The following is a 19,179-nucleotide window of genomic DNA, read 5'->3' on the forward strand; positions in this document are numbered from 1 at the left end:
CATCTTCGTCTTCATCTAAAAGGAGGGATTTAACAAGTTTGACCGCCTTTTCCTTCTTTTTAGGACAGTATTTTGAGAAATGTCCTTTTTCTCCACAGATGAAGCACCTTCTATTCTTCCCTTTCCCTCTGAAGGGTTTCTTCTTGAAGAACTTAAAGTTTTTCTTCTTCCCTTTTTTGGAAAAGGACTTCTTTCCTTTTTTGAAGGGCTTTGAGGCTTTGCAATGGCAATTCTCATCTTTGCATTTTATCTTTTGATATTTCTTTTTGCAGATACCTTTGTACTTCTTTTTATCATCCAACATCTTCTCAAAGAGTTGTTGTTGGCTGCAAATCTTTTCAAGTGCAGCAATACTGACTTGATAGATTTCTCCCATGGTCATTTGGGTAACATCTTTATTCATAGCCTGAAGAATTCTCCACATTTCTTCTTGTAACTCCTCTGGAAGTGAACCAACATAGGTATTTTTCAGACTAGGATCATTTACCCCATTCAGCTGGTAGAATCTCTGGGACATCCTTTGATAGTGCCGTTCTAAGTCTGTCCTCTTGAGAGAACAACACTTCATTTCAAAGTATTCCCTTCGGACTTCTTTGTCTAGAAGTGATTGATCTCCTAAAAATTGGAATTGCAAAGTTCCAACCACCTCTGGGATAGAGATTCTATGGAATGAGTCTTGATGGACTGCCCCGAGACTTTCATACCATTCTTTCAGAACTCCAGTCATATTGGCACAAAATTCTTCAATGACCTTATATTGATCCGCATCAGCTTTTACCATCTTTGCATCTAGCCATGCCTTGAAGTCTAAAAACTTCTTTCTCCATTGGGATGGAGGGATATTGTCAATAGAGAAGAGAGGAGTTCCTGAAGGATTGGGAGTATTAATCTCTCGAGGATGTAGTCTTGCCGACTCATATTCCATTGGTGCCGACGATTCTTCATTTATGGCAGTAGCCATAAATGCATTCGTCAGGTCAGCATACTGAGAGGATCCTTCTGAGTCTTCTGATGCTTCTTCTGAAGACATCTCCTCACCATCTGAGAGGTTTTGAGTAGATTGAGCTACCATCAAAGCATGTTTTGGAGAGGATGCAGAGGAGGCTATTTCTGTCTTCTTTGGAGAAGGTTCTGGTGATTGCTCTGAGGATGATATGGGTTTAGGAATGACTTTTTCCTTTCTTTTCTCTCTTGAAGTGCTAGTATCTATTTTTAGGTATGGAGGGAAAAGAGGAGTGGTCATTTGTGGTTTTGTCAAGGCGAAGTTTGGGAAAATCTTTGAAGGTAAGGTATAATAAGGATCACCTTCAAAAGCCATTGGGTTCTGGTGTTTGGAAACATGCTCCTTCAATTCTTCATATTGAGCTTGCGTTTTCCTTAACTCCCTTTCTTTTTCCATGAAAGCGGTGTTGAAAATCCTTTCCTTTTTCATCGCACCAACTTCTTCTTCAAGGTTCTCCAACTTTTGCTTGACTTCTCTGTAATGTTTCTGCAATTTTGTAGACATTTTGTTAATTTCTTGTTCTAAGAAATCAACCTTTTCATCTATCTTCTGCAGAATCTTGTTTTGAGCTAAAGAGTTCTCTGTCTGCCAGTTTAGAACTTCTTCAGCTTGAGTAACAGGTTTCGCTGTTCCATCAGGAAGTACTTCAGTGCTGGTAACAAAAGGTTTAATTTGAACCCTTTTGTTTGGGTCAGTTTTCCTTTCAAGAGGAGGAAAATCATGAGAGGAGAACATCATGCAAGTTTCTTGCTGTAAAGGCTTCGAAATAGAAAACCTGTTGCTGCTTTTACAGTTTGTAGGAGGAGGCCAAGTGACCAAAGTAGGATCATTTGGTGGAGAACAGGGTTTTTCTTTTCTCAAAGCCATCAGGCCTTTTCGATAGAGAGGTAGTGGTTCAGGTTTTGAAGAAAGAGACCAAGGTTGATTCCTTGGCTTTGGCTTTCTTGGTTTTGGAGGAGGTTGACAGGGAGATTTTGATTTCCTTTTCTCTTCTTCTTCTTCCTCATCTCTGTCCATCCAGCAATCACAGTCTTCATCACACATTTCTGGGGCCACATCCCACAGGAAATGACCATTTATCTTGTCACTGTAGATAGGAGTGCCATCTTTTGTAAAGGAATGAACAGGAATCTCCTTTTCCTTTTCTCCAAGTGTAATCATCATAGTAGAAAATACAGGGTTGGAGGAAGAGGATGGGGCTTCTTCCTTTTTCCTGAAAATAGTCTTAACATTACCATCGGAGAGTCTTCTCATGGTAAATTCTGTAGACATCACAGGCTGTCGTTCTTTCTTAAAAGCTTCATAGTTACTAACCCACTCTCTTGGAATTAGTTCTTCAAGTTCCCTCCTGGGGATTTGCTTTGGAATCTGAATGATGGATGGAGCATGATTCTCAGAATTTGCTATAACCATTAAAGCATTTTCTGAAAGTTTATTCTCCATAGGAAGATCAATAAAATGATCTTGTAAACGGAATACAATCTGATGATTCAGGGAGGCCGCAAAGGCATCTGAATCTTGGGAAGCACCCACCATCTGGACTTGTACCTTAAATCTTTTTGGTACTGTGGGATCTGCCAAGTGAACATTGAAGTTTGGAAACATAGTAAGAACTACGCTCCCAGCATTCAAGGTAGTCAAAACTGTTCCAATGACTGCATGTTCATACTGATGGAAGGTTGAGTCTATGAGTGAGACTCTTGCAGTTACCGGAAGTCCTTTCCGTCCATGGAGAGTAAGGATTAGACGAACTGCTCCAAGATGCAAGGCTACATAGCCTTCTTGTTGCCACAGCTTGATTAATGTAGGATCTATCTCCAGATCCACATACTGTTCTACCGAAGTTGCCCTGAGCTGACACTTATCCGGTTTGGTAGTCTGGATAAACTCTTTGACTCCTGGCCGAGGAGTTGAGATTAATTTTCTGATAGACCATGTGAAGCCAGACTTATGCCTTCTAAAGACATTATATGGATTGAGAAGTGGTGGTACTGCTGTTTCGATCTGAGCACCTTCTGGAACATAGGAATATTCCACAAGGTTTTCTATTTTTGAAGCAAGGGTCTGTTTGCAAGAAGCAGGGATTGAGATTTTTGAGGTGTGATTTACAGAGCTAGATCTGGGGGAGTCTATTTGGTTGTCACTCATGTTTGTGGAGGTTTCCTTCCTACTCACCTTCATCCTATTGTTATAACATATACCCTCGAGAAAAAGGACAGAGAAGATTGCTCAGATTGCAGTTAGGCTCTGATACCCTCGAGATAGCAAAGATCTAAACAGCAGTACCACCACTTCTCAGTCCATATAATGTCTTTAGAAGGCATAAGTCTGGCTTCACATGGTCTATCAGAAAATTAATCTCAACTCCTTGGCCAGGAGTCAAAGAGTTTATCCAGACTACCAAACCGGATAAGTGTCAGCTCAGGGCAACTTCGGTAGAACAGTATGTGGATCTGGAGATAGATCCTACATTAATCAAGCTGTGGCAACAAGAAGGCTATGTAGCCTTGCATCTTGGAGCAGTTCGTCTAATCCTTACTCTCCATGGACGGAAAGGACTTCCGGTAACTGCAAGAGTCTCACTCATAGACTCAACCTTCCATCAGTATGAACATGCAGTCATTGGAACAGTTTTGACTACCTTGAATGCTGGGAGCGTAGTTCTTACTATGTTTCCAAACTTCAATGTTCACTTGGCAGATCCCACAGTACCAAAAAGATTTAAGGTACAAGTCCAGATGGTGGGTGCTTCCCAAGATTCAGATGCCTTTGCGGCCTCCCTGAATCATCAGATTGTATTCCGTTTACAAGATCATTTTATTGATCTTCCTATGGAGAATAAACTTTCAGAAAATGCTTTAATGGTTATAGCAAATTCTGAGAATCATGCTCCATCCATCATTCAGATTCCAAAGCAAATCCCCAGGAGGGAACTTGAAGAACTAATTCCAAGAGAGTGGGTTAGTAACTATGAAGCTTTTAAGAAAGAACGACAGCCTGTGATGTCTACAGAATTTACCATGAGAAGACTCTCCGATGGTAATGTTAAGACTATTTTCAGGAAAAAGGAAGAAGCCCCATCCTCTTCCTCCAACCCTGTATTTTCTACTATGATGATTACACTTGGAGAAAAGGAAAAGGAGATTCCTGTTCATTCCTTTACAAAAGATGGCACTCCTATCTACAGTGACAAGATAAATGGTCATTTCCTGTGGGATGTGGCCCCAGAAATGTGTGATGAAGACTGTGATTGCTGGATGGACAGAGATGAGGAAGAAGAAGAAGAGAAAAGGAAATCAAAATCTCCCTGTCAACCTCCTCCAAAACCAAGAAAGCCAAAGCCAAGGAATCAACCTTGGTCTCTTTCTTCAAAACCTGAACCACTACCTCTCTATCGAAAAGGCCTGATGGCTTTGAGAAAAGAAAAACCCTGTTCTCCACCAAATGATCCTACTTTGGTCACTTGGCCTCCTCCTACAAACTGTAAAAGCAGCAACAGGTTTTCTATTTCGAAGCCTTTACAGCAAGAAACTTGCATGATGTTCTCCTCTCATGATTTTCCTCCTCTTGAAAGGAAAACTGACCCAAACAAAAGGGTTCAAATTAAACCTTTTGTTACCAGCACTGAAGTACTTCCTGATGGAACAGCGAAACCTGTTACTCAAGCTGAAGAAGTTCTAAACTGGCAGACAGAGAACTCTTTAGCTCAAAACAAGATTCTGCAGAAGATAGATGAAAAGGTTGATTTCTTAGAACAAGAAATTAACAAAATGTCTACAAAATTGCAGAAACATTACAGAGAAGTCAAGCAAAAGTTGGAGAACCTTGAAGAAGAAGTTGGTGCGATGAAAAAGGAAAGGATTTTCAACACCGCTTTCATGGAAAAAGAAAGGGAGTTAAGGAAAACGCAAGCTCAATATGAAGAATTGAAGGAGCATGTTTCCAAACACCAGAACCCAATGGCTTTTGAAGGTGATCCTTATTATACCTTACCTTCAAAGATTTTCCCAAACTTCGCCTTGACAAAACCACAAATGACCACTCCTCTTTTCCCTCCATACCTAAAAATAGATACTAGCACTTCAAGAGAGAAAAGAAAGGAAAAAGTCATTCCTAAACCCATATCATCCTCAGAGCAATCACCAGAACCTTCTCCAAAGAAGACAGAAATAGCCTCCTCTGCATCCTCTCCAAAACATGCTTTGATGGTAGCTCAATCTACTCAAAACCTCTCAGATGGTGAGGAGATGTCTTCAGAAGAAGCATCAGAAGACTCAGAAGGATCCTCTCAGTATGCTGACCTGACGAATGCATTTATGGCTACTGCCATAAATGAAGAATCGTCGGCACCAATGGAATATGAGTCGGCAAGACTACATCCTCGAGAGATTAATACTCCCAATCCTTCAGGAACTCCTCTCTTCTCTATTGACAATATCCCTCCATCCCAATGGAGAAAGAAGTTTTTAGACTTCAAGGCATGGCTAGATGCAAAGATGGTAAAAGCTGATGCGGATCAATATAAGGTCATTGAAGAATTTTGTGCCAATATGACTGGAGTTCTGAAAGAATGGTATGAAAGTCTCGGGGCAGTCCATCAAGACTCATTCCATAGAATCTCTATCCCAGAGGTGGTTGGAACTTTGCAATTCCAATTTTTAGGAGATCAATCACTTCTAGACAAAGAAGTCCGAAGGGAATACTTTGAAATGAAGTGTTGTTCTCTCAAGAGGACAGACTTAGAACGGCACTATCAAAGGATGTCCCAGAGATTCTACCAGCTGAATGGGGTAAATGATCCTAGTCTGAAAAATACCTATGTTGGTTCACTTCCAGAGGAGTTACAAGAAGAAATGTGGAGAATTCTTCAGGCTATGAATAAAGATGTTACCCAAATGACCATGGGAGAAATCTATCAAGTCAGTATTGCTGCACTTGAAAAGATTTGCAGCCAACAACAACTCTTTGAGAAGATGTTGGATGATAAAAAGAAGTACAAAGGTATCTGCAAAAAGAAATATCAAAAGATAAAATGCAAAGATGAGAATTGCCATTGCAAAGCCTCAAAGCCCTTCAAAAAAGGAAAGAAGTCCTTTTCCAAAAAAGGGAAGAAGAAAAACTTTAAGTTCTTCAAGAAGAAACCCTTCAGAGGGAAAGGGAAGAATAGAAGGTGCTTCATCTGTGGAGAAAAAGGACATTTCTCAAAATACTGTCCTAAAAAGAAGGAAAAGGCGGTCAAACTTGTTAAATCCCTCCTTTTAGATGAAGACGAAGATGTTGAATCTTTGTACGAAGAGCAAGAAGCACCAGATGGCCTTACAGTCTTTGGCATACAAGACTCAGATGTTGAATCTCTTGAAGATACAGGAAGTTCTGATGGAGAGGAAGATGGTACTGAAATGAGACATTTTCCAGTACTAAACATGCAAGAGATTAAACCAGAAATTAATATTGTGAATCCTGAGTCTCTTTCATTGCCAAACATTGAAGTCCAAATACTTCCATCAAAGTATCATGTGCCAATACGAACCATTGCTTTTATAGATACTGGAGCAATGCGCAGTATGATGAATCCAGCCATATTACCCTCTGAATATTGGGTAAAAGAGACTCATCATTTCAAAGCAGCCAACAGAGAGACATTCAAAACCACCCTCATGACAAAAAATAAAATTGGGATTAAGTTTTTCCCTAATTTTATTTGGTGGACAAGAGTCATAGGGTCCGAGCTTCCAGACAAAGATATTCTAATCGGTTGGGATATCTACGTCCAGTGCCAAAAGCTTAAAATTCTCGCCAATGGAATCAGGTACAAAAGAGATTTTAAGCCATTTTGCCTTTTACCTAAGCTGTTTACCCTGGCAGAAGCTCCTCCCGGATATGAAGAGATACAAGAAAAGTTGTTAAAACTTTGTGCAGACAGTCATGACCTCTTCAGGCATCCAAATCCTCTCTGGAAGAAAGAAGAATTTTTTGTTCAGTTACCTTTTAAGCTGAATGAAGACATCAATCCTACAAAAGCGGCACATCCTGGAATGACTACGTCAGAACTCAAAGCTGCACAGGAAGAATGTCAACAGCTTATCAAGCAAGGTCTGATAGAACCAACCAGATCAGAATGGGCTTGCACGGCGTTTTATATGAATAAGAGATCAGAGCAGGTCAGGCAAAAGAAAAGGCTCGTAGTGGATTATCGTCCTTTGAATCAATTCATTAAGGATGATAAGTTTCCATTACCAAAGATCTATTCTCTTTATTCCTATATAAAGAATGCCCATATCTTTTCAAAGTTTGATATGAAGTCAGGATTTTGGCAACTTGGCCTTGATCCCAAGGACAGACCCAAGACAGCTTTCTGTATCCCAAATGCTCATTACCAATGGACAGTTCTTCCATTCGGTCTCAAGGTGGCACCATCATTATTCCAGAAAGCCATGACAAGAATCTTTGAACCAATACTACATACCTCACTGGTATACATTGATGACGTACTTTTATTTTCTCCAGATGAAAAAAGTCATAAAGAACTCCTTCAACAGTTCCATGACATATGCAACAAGCATGGGGTCATGCTCTCATCTAGGAAATCTCAAATTGCAACAAAGGAAGTGGATTTCTTAGGAATGCACTTTGCTGAAGGAAAATATGTTCCTCAACCCCATATCGTTGAAGAACTTCCAAAGTTCCCTGATGAAGGACTCAATACAAAGCAAATTCAACAATTTCTTGGAATTCTGAATTACATTAGAGACTTCATTCCACATGTCTCTAGATACACATCAAAGCTCTCCAAGATGTTGAGAAAGAATGCATCACCATGGGGAAAGGAGCAAACAGAAGCAGTAAAGTTCTTGAAAAAAGCTGCTCAAAATCCTCCTCCTTTAAAGATCCCTGGAGATGGGAAAAGGATTCTACAAACTGATGCAAGTGATCACTACTGGGCTGCAGTGCTGATTGAAGAAATTGGTAACCAGAAGTTCTATTGTGGACATGCTAGCGGTCAGTTTAAAGATGCTGAACTCCATTACCACACTACCTTTAAGGAGACCTTAGCAGTCAAATATGGAATCAAGAAATTTGATTTCCATCTCAGAGGTCATCATTTTGAAGTCCAAATTGACAACTCATCATTTCCAAAAATGCTTGAGTTCAAAAACAAAACTCCTCCCAATCCTCAAATCCTCAGGCTTAAGGAATGGTTTTCTCTGTATGATTTTTCTGTCAAACATGTTCAAGGATCCAAAAATCTCATTCCAGATTATCTCTCTAGGCCCAAATCACCAGAAAAACCCATCCAAATGATCTCATCCACCAACTCATATCCTCTCATCCTGATGAACGTAGAAATCTCATCTTCCTCTTTGGCCAGAAGAAGAGACTTTCCACCTGAGCTCTCAACAGATTTTTTGAATCCGAGTATCATCAAAAGATTTGCTGAAGATCACATGTTTCATTATCTAGCACTGTCCTTACACAAGCATGGCATTAAACCTAAAGCTACCTGGTTTCATCCAGCAGCCGCTTTCCTGAATATTTTTGCCATTTTATCAGGACAGTCATTCATTGAGGAAGACTTATGGTATTTATGGTGTACTACGGTACTTCATAATTATCCCATTTTATTCCCAACAATGAAGATGCTTGAATTTCTAGAAAATCCAGGAAATGAATCCTCATTACTTTGGAATTGGTTAGAATGGTATCAACCACTGGATCTTTGGAAGAAAAACCTCAAGTTAGAGCTCGAGAGAATGGAGACTTGGAAGTTAAGTAACGAAGAACAGAACAAGTATGTGACTATTACAATAATTCATCGACCTTATTTCCAACATCCTACAACAAAGTTTCTTTGGACTCAGAATCAAGTTAGGATCTGGTCAACATTTCCAAGTATCTCAATATTCCAAGGGGAAGATAAACCACCCTTTCACCAAGCCGAGCTAATAATCCAGCTCCATGAGCTAAATGGAACTTATGGTGAAGTAATTAACCTTAGCTCCACCTGCTCTCATCTGAAGCCGATGGATATTATCTGTTTCCCTCTAAAGGAAGATCCTCCTACTATTCATAATCAAGGGAAAAAGGTCATACCAACCATCAAGAGTGTTTCCAACAAAACTCTTAGTGCAGTAGACCTAAGTGGACCAGGATGTGTAATAATGCATGATGCACAAGATCCTTATCCAGAGCCATCTTAGCCCTTTGAAGAACCAGAGCCAATGCTTTTTGACGACAGCGGGAATCTGTCTGACATGAATATGTCGCCAGAACATGAACCCATATGCAAAAGACGAAACTAGTGTGCTGAGTCATCTGTCGTTTATTGTAAAATAAATCACTTTAGTAATTATGTTGATAAAGTGTGACAATAATGTGTGATACACATCTACCAGGATGATGATGTAAGCAATGATGTAAAAAACCACTAAGTGTTGTTTGTATTAGGACTCCTCTGCCTATATAAGGAGCCCATATCTTCACTTGTAAGATCATCGAGTTATCTATCAATCAATAATATCAGTGTGTTCTAAAAACATGTCTTTCTAAACTCCTTATTTCCTTTCTGAAAGCTTGATTCTTGTTAATATGACATAAACTCTTGAGATTCCGGAGAAGATGGCTCTTCAAGATATAGAGTATGCTCTACACTTGCCCTTCAAGGGATCTGGTGTATCAGAAATATATCCGACCAAAGATCCATTGTTACGGCCCTCTTATATATATATATATATATATACTGGTGATAACATGGCAATTCATGTTTGTACCGTATCATTACTTAATATATCTCAATTTATTAATTTGCAATATTATAACTATATATATATATATATGACTATTCACATTGCAATAGAGAAGGGTAACATGTTAAGTAAGAAATATAGTTTTTTAGGAATTTGAGGTTATTTTCAAAGATAAAAATATATGTTCATACTTAATGAAATTAGAATTTTACATCATTTTACTATTATTTAATCGATGCATAATTTTTTTAATAAATATTATAGTGATTTTGTATCAATTGATTTTTTTTTTTGAGATTTTTAAAAACCAAAATTTCAAATTCGGTTTCAAAAAAAAAACTAATTCATTTACATCTATGTCGAAACATTTTTCTATTAGTTAAGCCTTTCTAATACTTTTAACAAAATCACTATTGTAATAGACAATATATTTTCTTATTTTCTTTCTTACAGATTAAAACTGTTTTTAGTTTCTGAATAATATAAATTTATATTAATTAACTTTACATTTACTTACTTTCAAGTAAGGGCATAAGCGAGTGCAGTCCGATCTGCGGATCCAATCAATTCAAATAAATAAAAAAATTGGTGGGATGAGTTATTGAACTTTTTGTACCGCATCCGGTCACGGTTTAAGTATATAGTTTAAGGGATTGGATACTCAATAAATTTGATTCAGCCTAATGCTACTGAGAACACTTTTTTACCATTATGCCCAAGAGCTCAAGTCCAATATATTTACTCATTTAGGTTTTACAATTACACCATAATACATGTACTTTTATCATGACCAGCCCTCATTGTTATATTAAATACTTTGATCTTTTGGATAGATTGGAATATTATAGGGAGTTTTTATAATTATTTATTTTAAAAAAAATTAATGAAAATTTCAAAATAGTATTATTTTATTACGAACCCGAACTGAATTAACCTAATTGAATCGGTTTGGTTTAATTATGAGTAGAAGCATAAATTAGAAAATTCAAACCAACTCAAATCTTCACGAATCCCATTCAAATACACTACTTTTAATTAAGAATATAGATTCATAGAACATTTTCAAGATGCATGCTTATGTAGTTATGTTCATGATAGTGATTGATGTACATTAAAGGAAAACACACCAATGTGATATAAGAATTGCTAGAGGCATAGAAATGTGAATCAGGCTGATTTACCATATTAAAAAAAAACCTTAACATAACAAATCAAATGCATCGATCGAGATCTTAAACCTTTGCCATATATATATTCCGATATATGGGCACATCGGACACATATATCCAACCTATTCATGTTGATATTTCTAGCTCTAAAGTCTACTATTGCAGCTGCTTTATGGAAACAACTTATAATTATTTAATGCAATATACGCATATATACGTATTTTTCATGGAAATGGTGCCTTTAATTTCTTTATTTAAAAATGATGTAATGTAATACCAGTATCATGCATGTAAACATGAAATGAAGTTGACAGAAGAATTCATCTTTATAATGTCCTTATCCATTTGTGTATGTTGCAACTGAAAACAGTATTTCGTATTTTGAGATAAAAACACAGACTATTTGGGGAAGCTTTTCAAATTTTAATTTTGTTAACAATTGTATAAATATTGAGGTATTTTTATTTTATTTTAATTTTTTTATAAGAATATAAATGTAATGAAAACATTTTTGTCACTTACGAATGTATAAAAGTAAAAAAAGAAATAGAATAAAAAAAAGTAAAAATTATATAAACTATAAATTAGTTTTCTAAAAGTACATAATTTTTGTGTGGATGTCAACCAATTTTACTGTAAGAGTATTTTATTAATTTAACTTATAATATACAAATATTTTTCTTCTGTTTATTTTTTGGAAACAAAAATTTAAGGGAAAATAAAGTGAAGTAATGTAGAACTAAAAATTAGATTAATATAGATACATTTCCATAATTTTAAGAAATCGAGATAAAGTGGTAACCGCGACTATTATTACAAATCAAGATTGGGGGTGTAAATTTATCTGCATCTAATAAGATTAATCCAGTTGGTGGATAATCATCCCTAAAAAGATTCATGACATTCTTATTTAAGAGTGATCATATGCACTTTAACGGTAACATATTGTTACATGTCCTACACGAACCGACTAGTACTACATATCTTTTCGGGCTTTGGTTCTAATTGGAATACCCTAAGTCCCTAACTTTATAGTTTATTCTCAATTTCTCATGCACTTTCTCTCTTCCCAAAGAAAATCTTTTTCATTTCTTTTCTCAATATATTTGGAACTCTGGGCCCGTAATTAATTAAGCTCCATTAAACACGATTAAGCTAAAGCGAGGAAAAGACCTTGGTTTTACAAACAATAAATACCGACCCATACGGGAGTTTGTCATCAATCAGACACAATAATTATACAACATATTTAAAAAAAAAATTATACAACATGTTTGGGAGATAATAATATTGCTTATTAACTTGGCACGATAAAAATCAAATCACCTCAACAATATATAATTGGTTATAGTTGGTAATTTTTCTTTATGTAGGGAGATGTATGGGAGAGTTTAGTGTGAGAGTTAGTTTAAGTGATAAAAGATAAGAGACATAAGAATTAGGGAAGTGAAGGCTGAAGAAGCTAGGTTCAAACCTTGATGAAGAAACTAATTTACTAACGTTACAGCATTACTAATAGTTAACATTTGTCTAAAAAATGGAGAGTGTAGTATTTTTAACACGCTATTTATGGATAAACAAATTTAAGTAACAATCAATTGAAAGTATTGGTCTAATGGTAGACAACTTAAACAACCTATAAGAATGAGAATAGAAACTTGAACCCTGAACGTCAGATGTTTAAACTTAGAAATGACTCTCATTGTTTTTTGAACTGAATTAATCTTACGTTAAAAAACGTTCTAAATCTATGAAAAGTAAACACACAAAATATGCTATGAAAAAGCTACATTTGCGATGTCATGCTAGACAACCAAGGCTGCTCGAGTATTGATGAGTGTAAAGAGAAATTAAGAGATAAAACATACAACAATGGTCGCAGCAGTGATGGTCGCGATGGTTGTGGTGGCGAGTGGTGGTGGTGGCGGCGATGGTGGTGATGGAGGGTGGTGAAGGCGGCGATGAGGGTGGGGGTGGCAATAATGGTAGCGACAACAATATTGTAGGGCAGTGACGACGGTCGTAGCGAAACGTGATGATGATGACGGTGGAATTGGTGCTGACGATGACAATGGTGACAACAGCGATGGTGAAAATGGTTGGGGTTGTGGTAGAGGATTAAATAATTTTAAGTAGCTTATACGTCACAGTCTTATATATTAAATAATATATATGAAGAATGCTAACTTACTCCCACTTGATTTTGTGAAGGAGTAAGTTAGCAACCAACACCTTTTCCTTTGGACTAAAAACTCCAACCTTCTCTCCTTAAAACCAAATTCAAATGAAGGTTAAATATGTAATTTTGTTATTAGTTATTTAAATTAAAAATCTCATTTTCTCTCTCATCATTTAATTCCATCCATCTCTCTTCTTCTCCATTGGACTTTTCTCTGATTCCCAATTCATTCTTTCTCTGCTATGTAGCGTTCCATATGCACCAGACAGCCGTTGTCGTTGTCTGAATCGCGTCGCACCGAACCACTACGTTGTGTGAACCTCGTCGGAACCATCACGGTTGCTGGATGGTTGCTGCGCCGCCGCCGTCAAGAGGAGCCACCCTCGTCGTTCTCTTTTGTCGTGATTATATACCTATAACCTCCAAGCTTTCATCAAGCAATTGAGTTATCTATTTTAGATTGGATTGGAGATTGAAAATGAAGATTTAACCATTGACGGCAAAGTTTTGTGAAAAGGAAGAAAGCAGGGAACGATGAAGGGGGAAAGTAGAAAAAAACAACTGCAGTTTAGGAAAAAAAAGATTGTTAAATTACTTAATACCCAATAAGTAAAATTGTTTTTAAGTTTAAGATAAGGGCTATTTTTGTCTAAACGAAAAGGTGTTGAGTGCTAACTTACTCTTTCTAAAAAATAAGTGGAAGTAAGTTAGCATTCCCCTATATATATATATATATATATATGCTAGTACTGGAGAAGTAAGAAGGTATGGTCCGTCACGCAGGCCCGACCAATCCAAACAAACCAAAATATATTTTCATGGATTGCATTAAGTCATTAAATCAGTTTGAAATTTTTTACTGCACCAGAGCACATATTAAGTTTGAGGGTTGAATATCTAATGAACCAACCCAATTTGATCATACAAATGCTAGCTACTAGAGTGTATTTTCTAATCTATAAACACTACAAAGAGAATAACATGGAATCTACTGTTCATTCACGGGTTTTATTGTATGTTGCGTGGGTGCATGATAAGCTACGGTGGAACTGCGTTTTATAACTTTTTGGTTTAGATAAGCTTTTATTTACTTTTAAAGATATTTGTTATGAACATATATAATTACTTTTGGATTCAGAACAAAGGACTGATGCCACGTTATTCTATTAACCGGAAGATAAATCAGAATGTTAGAAAATTAATAATTGATGTTTGCATGTGTTATGAAATACATAAATCGTGATTAATGGTTTCAAAAGAAAAAATCGTGATTTAATAAAACTTTTTATTAGAAAAGTATATTAAATTTAAATAGGATAAAATTTGTTGTTTAGAAATATAAATTTATAGCTGCTAAACTTATTATTTTTCTTTTCATTATTAATTATTATAATTATAATATGTTCTTAACTATTAATTGACATATAATAATTTATGATTGTTGTGTAAATAATGGAAGGATAATAATTTTTTTAGCTGAAATTTAATTTTGAATTTAATGACATTTAAAATAGAAAATGAAATGATGTGATTTGTGTAAACTTTTTACACTGTTAGTGCATATAAATTAATCTCATAAATTATATGATGAATCAAAAACCTACTATTTAATAATATTTGGATTAATTAACATGTGTTAATAATATTTGCATAATAATATGGCTTAATAGCACTTTTGATCCCTCACTTATCACGATTTGACAGTTCTGATCCCTTATGGAATTTATTAGCGTACAACGTCCCTCACGTTTACTAATTATTGCAGTTTTGGTTTTCCGTCAGCTTCAATCCAATTTTTGATTAAAAAATCAATTTAAAAAACTAGTAATCATGAAATTGTTAATTAGAAAACATCAAATTGTACTTCAAGCTTTATTTTTAATTAAAACCCGTTAAATATTGGATGAAAGTTGACAAAAAACTAAAACTGCAACAGTTAGTAAACGTGAGGGACGTTCTAGACTAACGAAAATGCTATTAAGATTAATAATATTTAAAGTAGAGATTAATATTCAAATGTTTGTCAAATTACTTGCAAATGATTTAATTTATTTATATATATTTATGAAAAGTTTGTAATGAAAATGAAAATATTTATGTTGATAAAATCAATTGACTATATTTTATAATATATTTAAAACTCTTAAAAAACATATGATATGTACATCGCACGGGATACTACCTAGTACAATACAATCATAGAGATACGAAATAATTGGGGAGTTAACATTACAAGTATTTATTACAATTAGAAATTAATGATGTATATATGGAATGTCATGATACATAACCCATAACTAGGAATATAAACTAGTATTATTATGACATGTGTGTATGAGTAAATAATGTGAAGAAATAGTAACATTAGATTAGATGGGCGATATGATTTCACAATTCACAAACACCCATCACTCCCATTCCATAATATTCTTCATTTCTTCTTCTAATTGCCATTACATTCTAACCACACTCTGCGTGCCTTTATATTTATAACCCCAAAACCAACTCTCCATTAACCAAAACGAAATAAACAACCACTCTCTCTTTCTTCTTCTTCTTCTTCTTCTGCACTCAGAAGCAGAGCAACAATGGCGAAAGAGAGAGAGAAGAAGCTGCTACTCCCTCTCCTCGGAAACTACGCCGCCGAACTCAAACTCCTCCTCACCACCCTCCTCATCCTCTGCTCCATCGCCACTTTCCTTCAGTTCATCCCTTCTCGCTTCACCTTCTCCGCTTCCGATCTCCGTTTCTGCATCTCCAGAGTCACCCAACCCCAACCTGTTTCCATCACCCAAAAAACCGCCACCACCACCACCACCGCAACCTCACCGCCTCCTCCTGTTCTTCCACCGCCGTCACCACCACCACCGGTCGTGCACGAGCAAGTGGTGGAAGGCGGTGTCATCAAACGAACCTTCAACCCGTACGGCTCCGCCGCCTACAACTTCATCAGCATGGGCGCTTACAGAGGAGGACTCAACACGTTCGCCATTGTCGGCCTCGCTTCGAAGCCGCTTCATGTTTACAGCAAACCGACTTACCAGTGTGAGTGGGTCCCTCTCACCGGCGCCGGAGAAAACAACACCGTCACCACCGTCGGGTACAAGATCCTCCCTGACTGGGGCTACGGCCATGTCTACACCGTCGTGGTAGTCAACTGCACGTTCCCGGTGCCGCTCAACGTTGAAAACTCCGGCGGGAAGCTAATCCTCTACGCCTCCACCTCCGGCGGAGGCGACGCCAGCCGCAACATCACCGACCGGATGGAAGTTCTCACGGAGGCGCCGGGGACTCTCGACACTGCCCTCTTCACCTCAAAGCCGAAGTACGATTACTTCTACTGTGGCTCCTCCCTCTACGGCCCTCTGAACCCACAGAGGGTTCGAGAATGGATCGCTTACCACGTGAAATTCTTCGGTCCCAGTTCACATTTCGTGATTCATGATGCTGGTGGGGTTCATGAGCAGGTGCGTGAAGTGCTGAAGCCATGGATTGAACTTGGGTATGTGACACTTCAAGATATCAGGGACCAAGAGAGATTTGATGGGTATTATCACAACCAGTTCATGGTGGTGAATGATTGCTTGCATAGGTACAAGTTCATGGGGAAATGGATGTTCTTCTTTGATGTGGATGAGTTCATCTATGTTCCACCTAAGAGTACTATTAAGACTGTGCTTGATTCACTCTCTGAGTATAATCAGTTCACCATTGAACAGATGCCAATGAGTAGTAAACTCTGCCTCTCTTCTGATTATGGAAAAACATACAGGTACATTACATTACATTACAAGTTTTATTGCAGTTTTGTTACATTGTTGCTCTGGTTTGTTATGCATAATTGGTGTTTGATGAAAGTTCTGTGTAAGTTTTTGAAGCAGCAAATTAACTGGGTTTTTGTGTCGGTTTGGTGTGTAAGATTTGAGTTGGATCTGTGTAACGGTTGTTTGTGATGGGCATTTACTGTGGTAGTTCAAAATTGATGTAATTGATTGGTGTTTTCCTTATTTTGTTTGATTGCTTAAAATAATGGTTTCTTAAATAATACTGTGGATCTTGAATGGTAATGGTTGGATTCTGTTAAATTTCCTTGTCTGGGAGGTAAGGAAATTGATTTGGTTTGTATAATTGTGTGTGTTTGGAATAAGCCCATTCCTCTTGACAGATAGATGTGGGGTCTTTTTGAACTATGTTCTATGATGAATTATTTCTTATTAGCTGGACCGTGTTAATAGTTAAAAATAGGAAATTGTTGTTTGTCAAAGGGATTGAAATTTCTAAACAAGTCTTGTATTTAATCACACATGTCTTCTTGTTGAGTAACTTGGCTGTGCAGCCTCCAGTGGCAATTGTCTTTAATTATCACCTTAATTTTGGTATTTGGCAAATTAACTGAGCCTGTTAAATAGTGATGATGATCTTCCTGAACTTTATTGACTTTGTTCTATGATGATTTATTTCTGATTAATCAGCTGAACCATTCTTTCTAATTATGAAAAAGTAGGAAATTGATCTTGTTTGTTAAAAGAGCCTTAATCAGCTGCTGAAAATTCGGAACAGTTCTCAATTTAATGACACTTGTCTTCTTGTTGTGTAAGTTAAACCATGCAGATGCAGCATCTAGTGACAATTCACAATTGTGTCTATATCACCTTAATTCCTGTAATTGAAATAAATAATCACTGAGCGTGATAAATAGATCATGATGATCTTCCTAGGACCGAAATTGATTTTTTGGCCTTAAGATTAGGACTCATTATTGCCATGTCCACAAATGAACAAATCACAGAGCGTGCTAAACAGTGATGATGATCTTCCTGAACTTTCGTTCAGACACACATGTGGTCCAGCTTCACAATTGAAGCTTTGATCATGACACATTTGTTGTTGTGCACTCAACTCAACTCAACCCTTTTAGCTGTAGTAGTATAGTGTAATTACTATTTGCAACCCAATGTTCACTGCTCAGTTTTTGTTACTGAAAATAGTGGGCACCTTGTTTGAACTTTGGCATGTCTAGTTGCTATAGCTACAGTTGGTTTGATAACTACACCTGCACATTATGTGTTTGTTTGATTGTGAAATGTGTGGTTAGTTTAATAGTTTCTCACATGGTTGGTGAAATGAACATGATGCAGGAAATGGGGTTTTGAGAAGTTTGTGTACAAAGATGTGAAGAAGGGAATTAGGAGGGATAGAAAATATGCGGTGCAACCGCGTAGCTTGTATGCAACAGGGGTTCACATGTCACAGAATCTGGAAGGAAAAACAACTCACAAAACTGAAGGAAAGATAAAATATTTCCACTACCATGGAACCATAGCAGCAAGAAGAGAATCATGTAAAATGCTAATAAATTCAACAGAAATCACATATGACAAGAATCCCTATGTGTTGGATACCACCATGAGGGACATAGCTGGTGTGATAAAGAAATTTGAGCTCAAGATGATTGGAGACAGGCTACAAAAGACACGGCAATGACAGCTTCATCACATTTTAATCTTTTTATTTTTTTAAACTATATAATAACTTTTGGTAGAATAGGAATTCATTTAGTGGTTGTTCTTTTTCTGTCTAAAATATTTTTTTATTTCGTATATTTACAGATGGGTATATGATATGATGATATGTTTTTTTTTTTGTATGTTTCTTTTGTGTTTCCTGTTATTTTATTTTATTCTATTGTTACTTATATCTGTACAGATAATTATTATAATGAATAAAGTTGAATGGTTCAATAATTTTGTCGGTGTGGGACATGAGGGCATATGGCATCCTCAATTTCCCAGTTCAGTGACACCATCTGGAATATAGTGTGTGGCTGTTGTGATGCTGTAAGCATTGGAGGTATGCATGCATCTAGATTTATGTAGTAGTCTTATTTTGTATCCTTTACGGTTTTCACTTTTGCTAACAATTTGTAAACACAATCAGTTGAACTTTCTATGAAATTAACTAGTTAAGTTTAATCTATGAGGGTGTTTTTAGGAAAAATTAGTCGGTAGAGTCTTCAGGCATTTCAAGTGAAATGGAGTGGAGTCTCCAGAGGGTTAGTAGGGTTTTAACTTTTACTTATCTCGG

At 36.7% G+C, this 19,179-nt stretch overlaps 1 protein-coding gene across 1 annotated transcript; it reads left to right on the forward strand.

Annotated features, from left to right (window-relative positions):
- The first annotated feature begins 15,504 nt into the window (after positions 1–15,504).
- On the forward strand, positions 15,505–18,839 carry LOC130722519 (galactan beta-1,4-galactosyltransferase GALS2). Its single transcript, XM_057573268.1, has 2 exons — positions 15,505–16,867; positions 18,234–18,839. Exons 1-2 carry the CDS (start codon positions 15,684–15,686, stop codon positions 18,577–18,579), a joined length of 1,530 nt encoding a protein of 509 aa, XP_057429251.1. The 5' UTR covers positions 15,505–15,683; the 3' UTR covers positions 18,580–18,839.
- The last annotated feature ends 340 nt before the right edge of the window (positions 18,840–19,179 follow it).

This window comes from Lotus japonicus, chromosome 6 (assembly GCF_012489685.1).
Source record: "Lotus japonicus ecotype B-129 chromosome 6, LjGifu_v1.2".
In the NCBI taxonomy this organism is placed as follows: domain Eukaryota; kingdom Viridiplantae; phylum Streptophyta; class Magnoliopsida; order Fabales; family Fabaceae; genus Lotus; species Lotus japonicus.

Excerpts from the sequence above, each read along its gene's own strand:
- LOC130722519 (XM_057573268.1), top strand. The coding sequence starts at position 15,684 with ATGGCGAAAGAGAGAGAGAAGAAGCTGCTACTCCCTCTCCTCGGAAAC. Across the intron at positions 16,868-18,233 it reads GATTATGGAAAAACATACAG|GAAATGGGGTTTTGAGAAGT; the intron begins GTACATTACATT and ends AACATGATGCAG.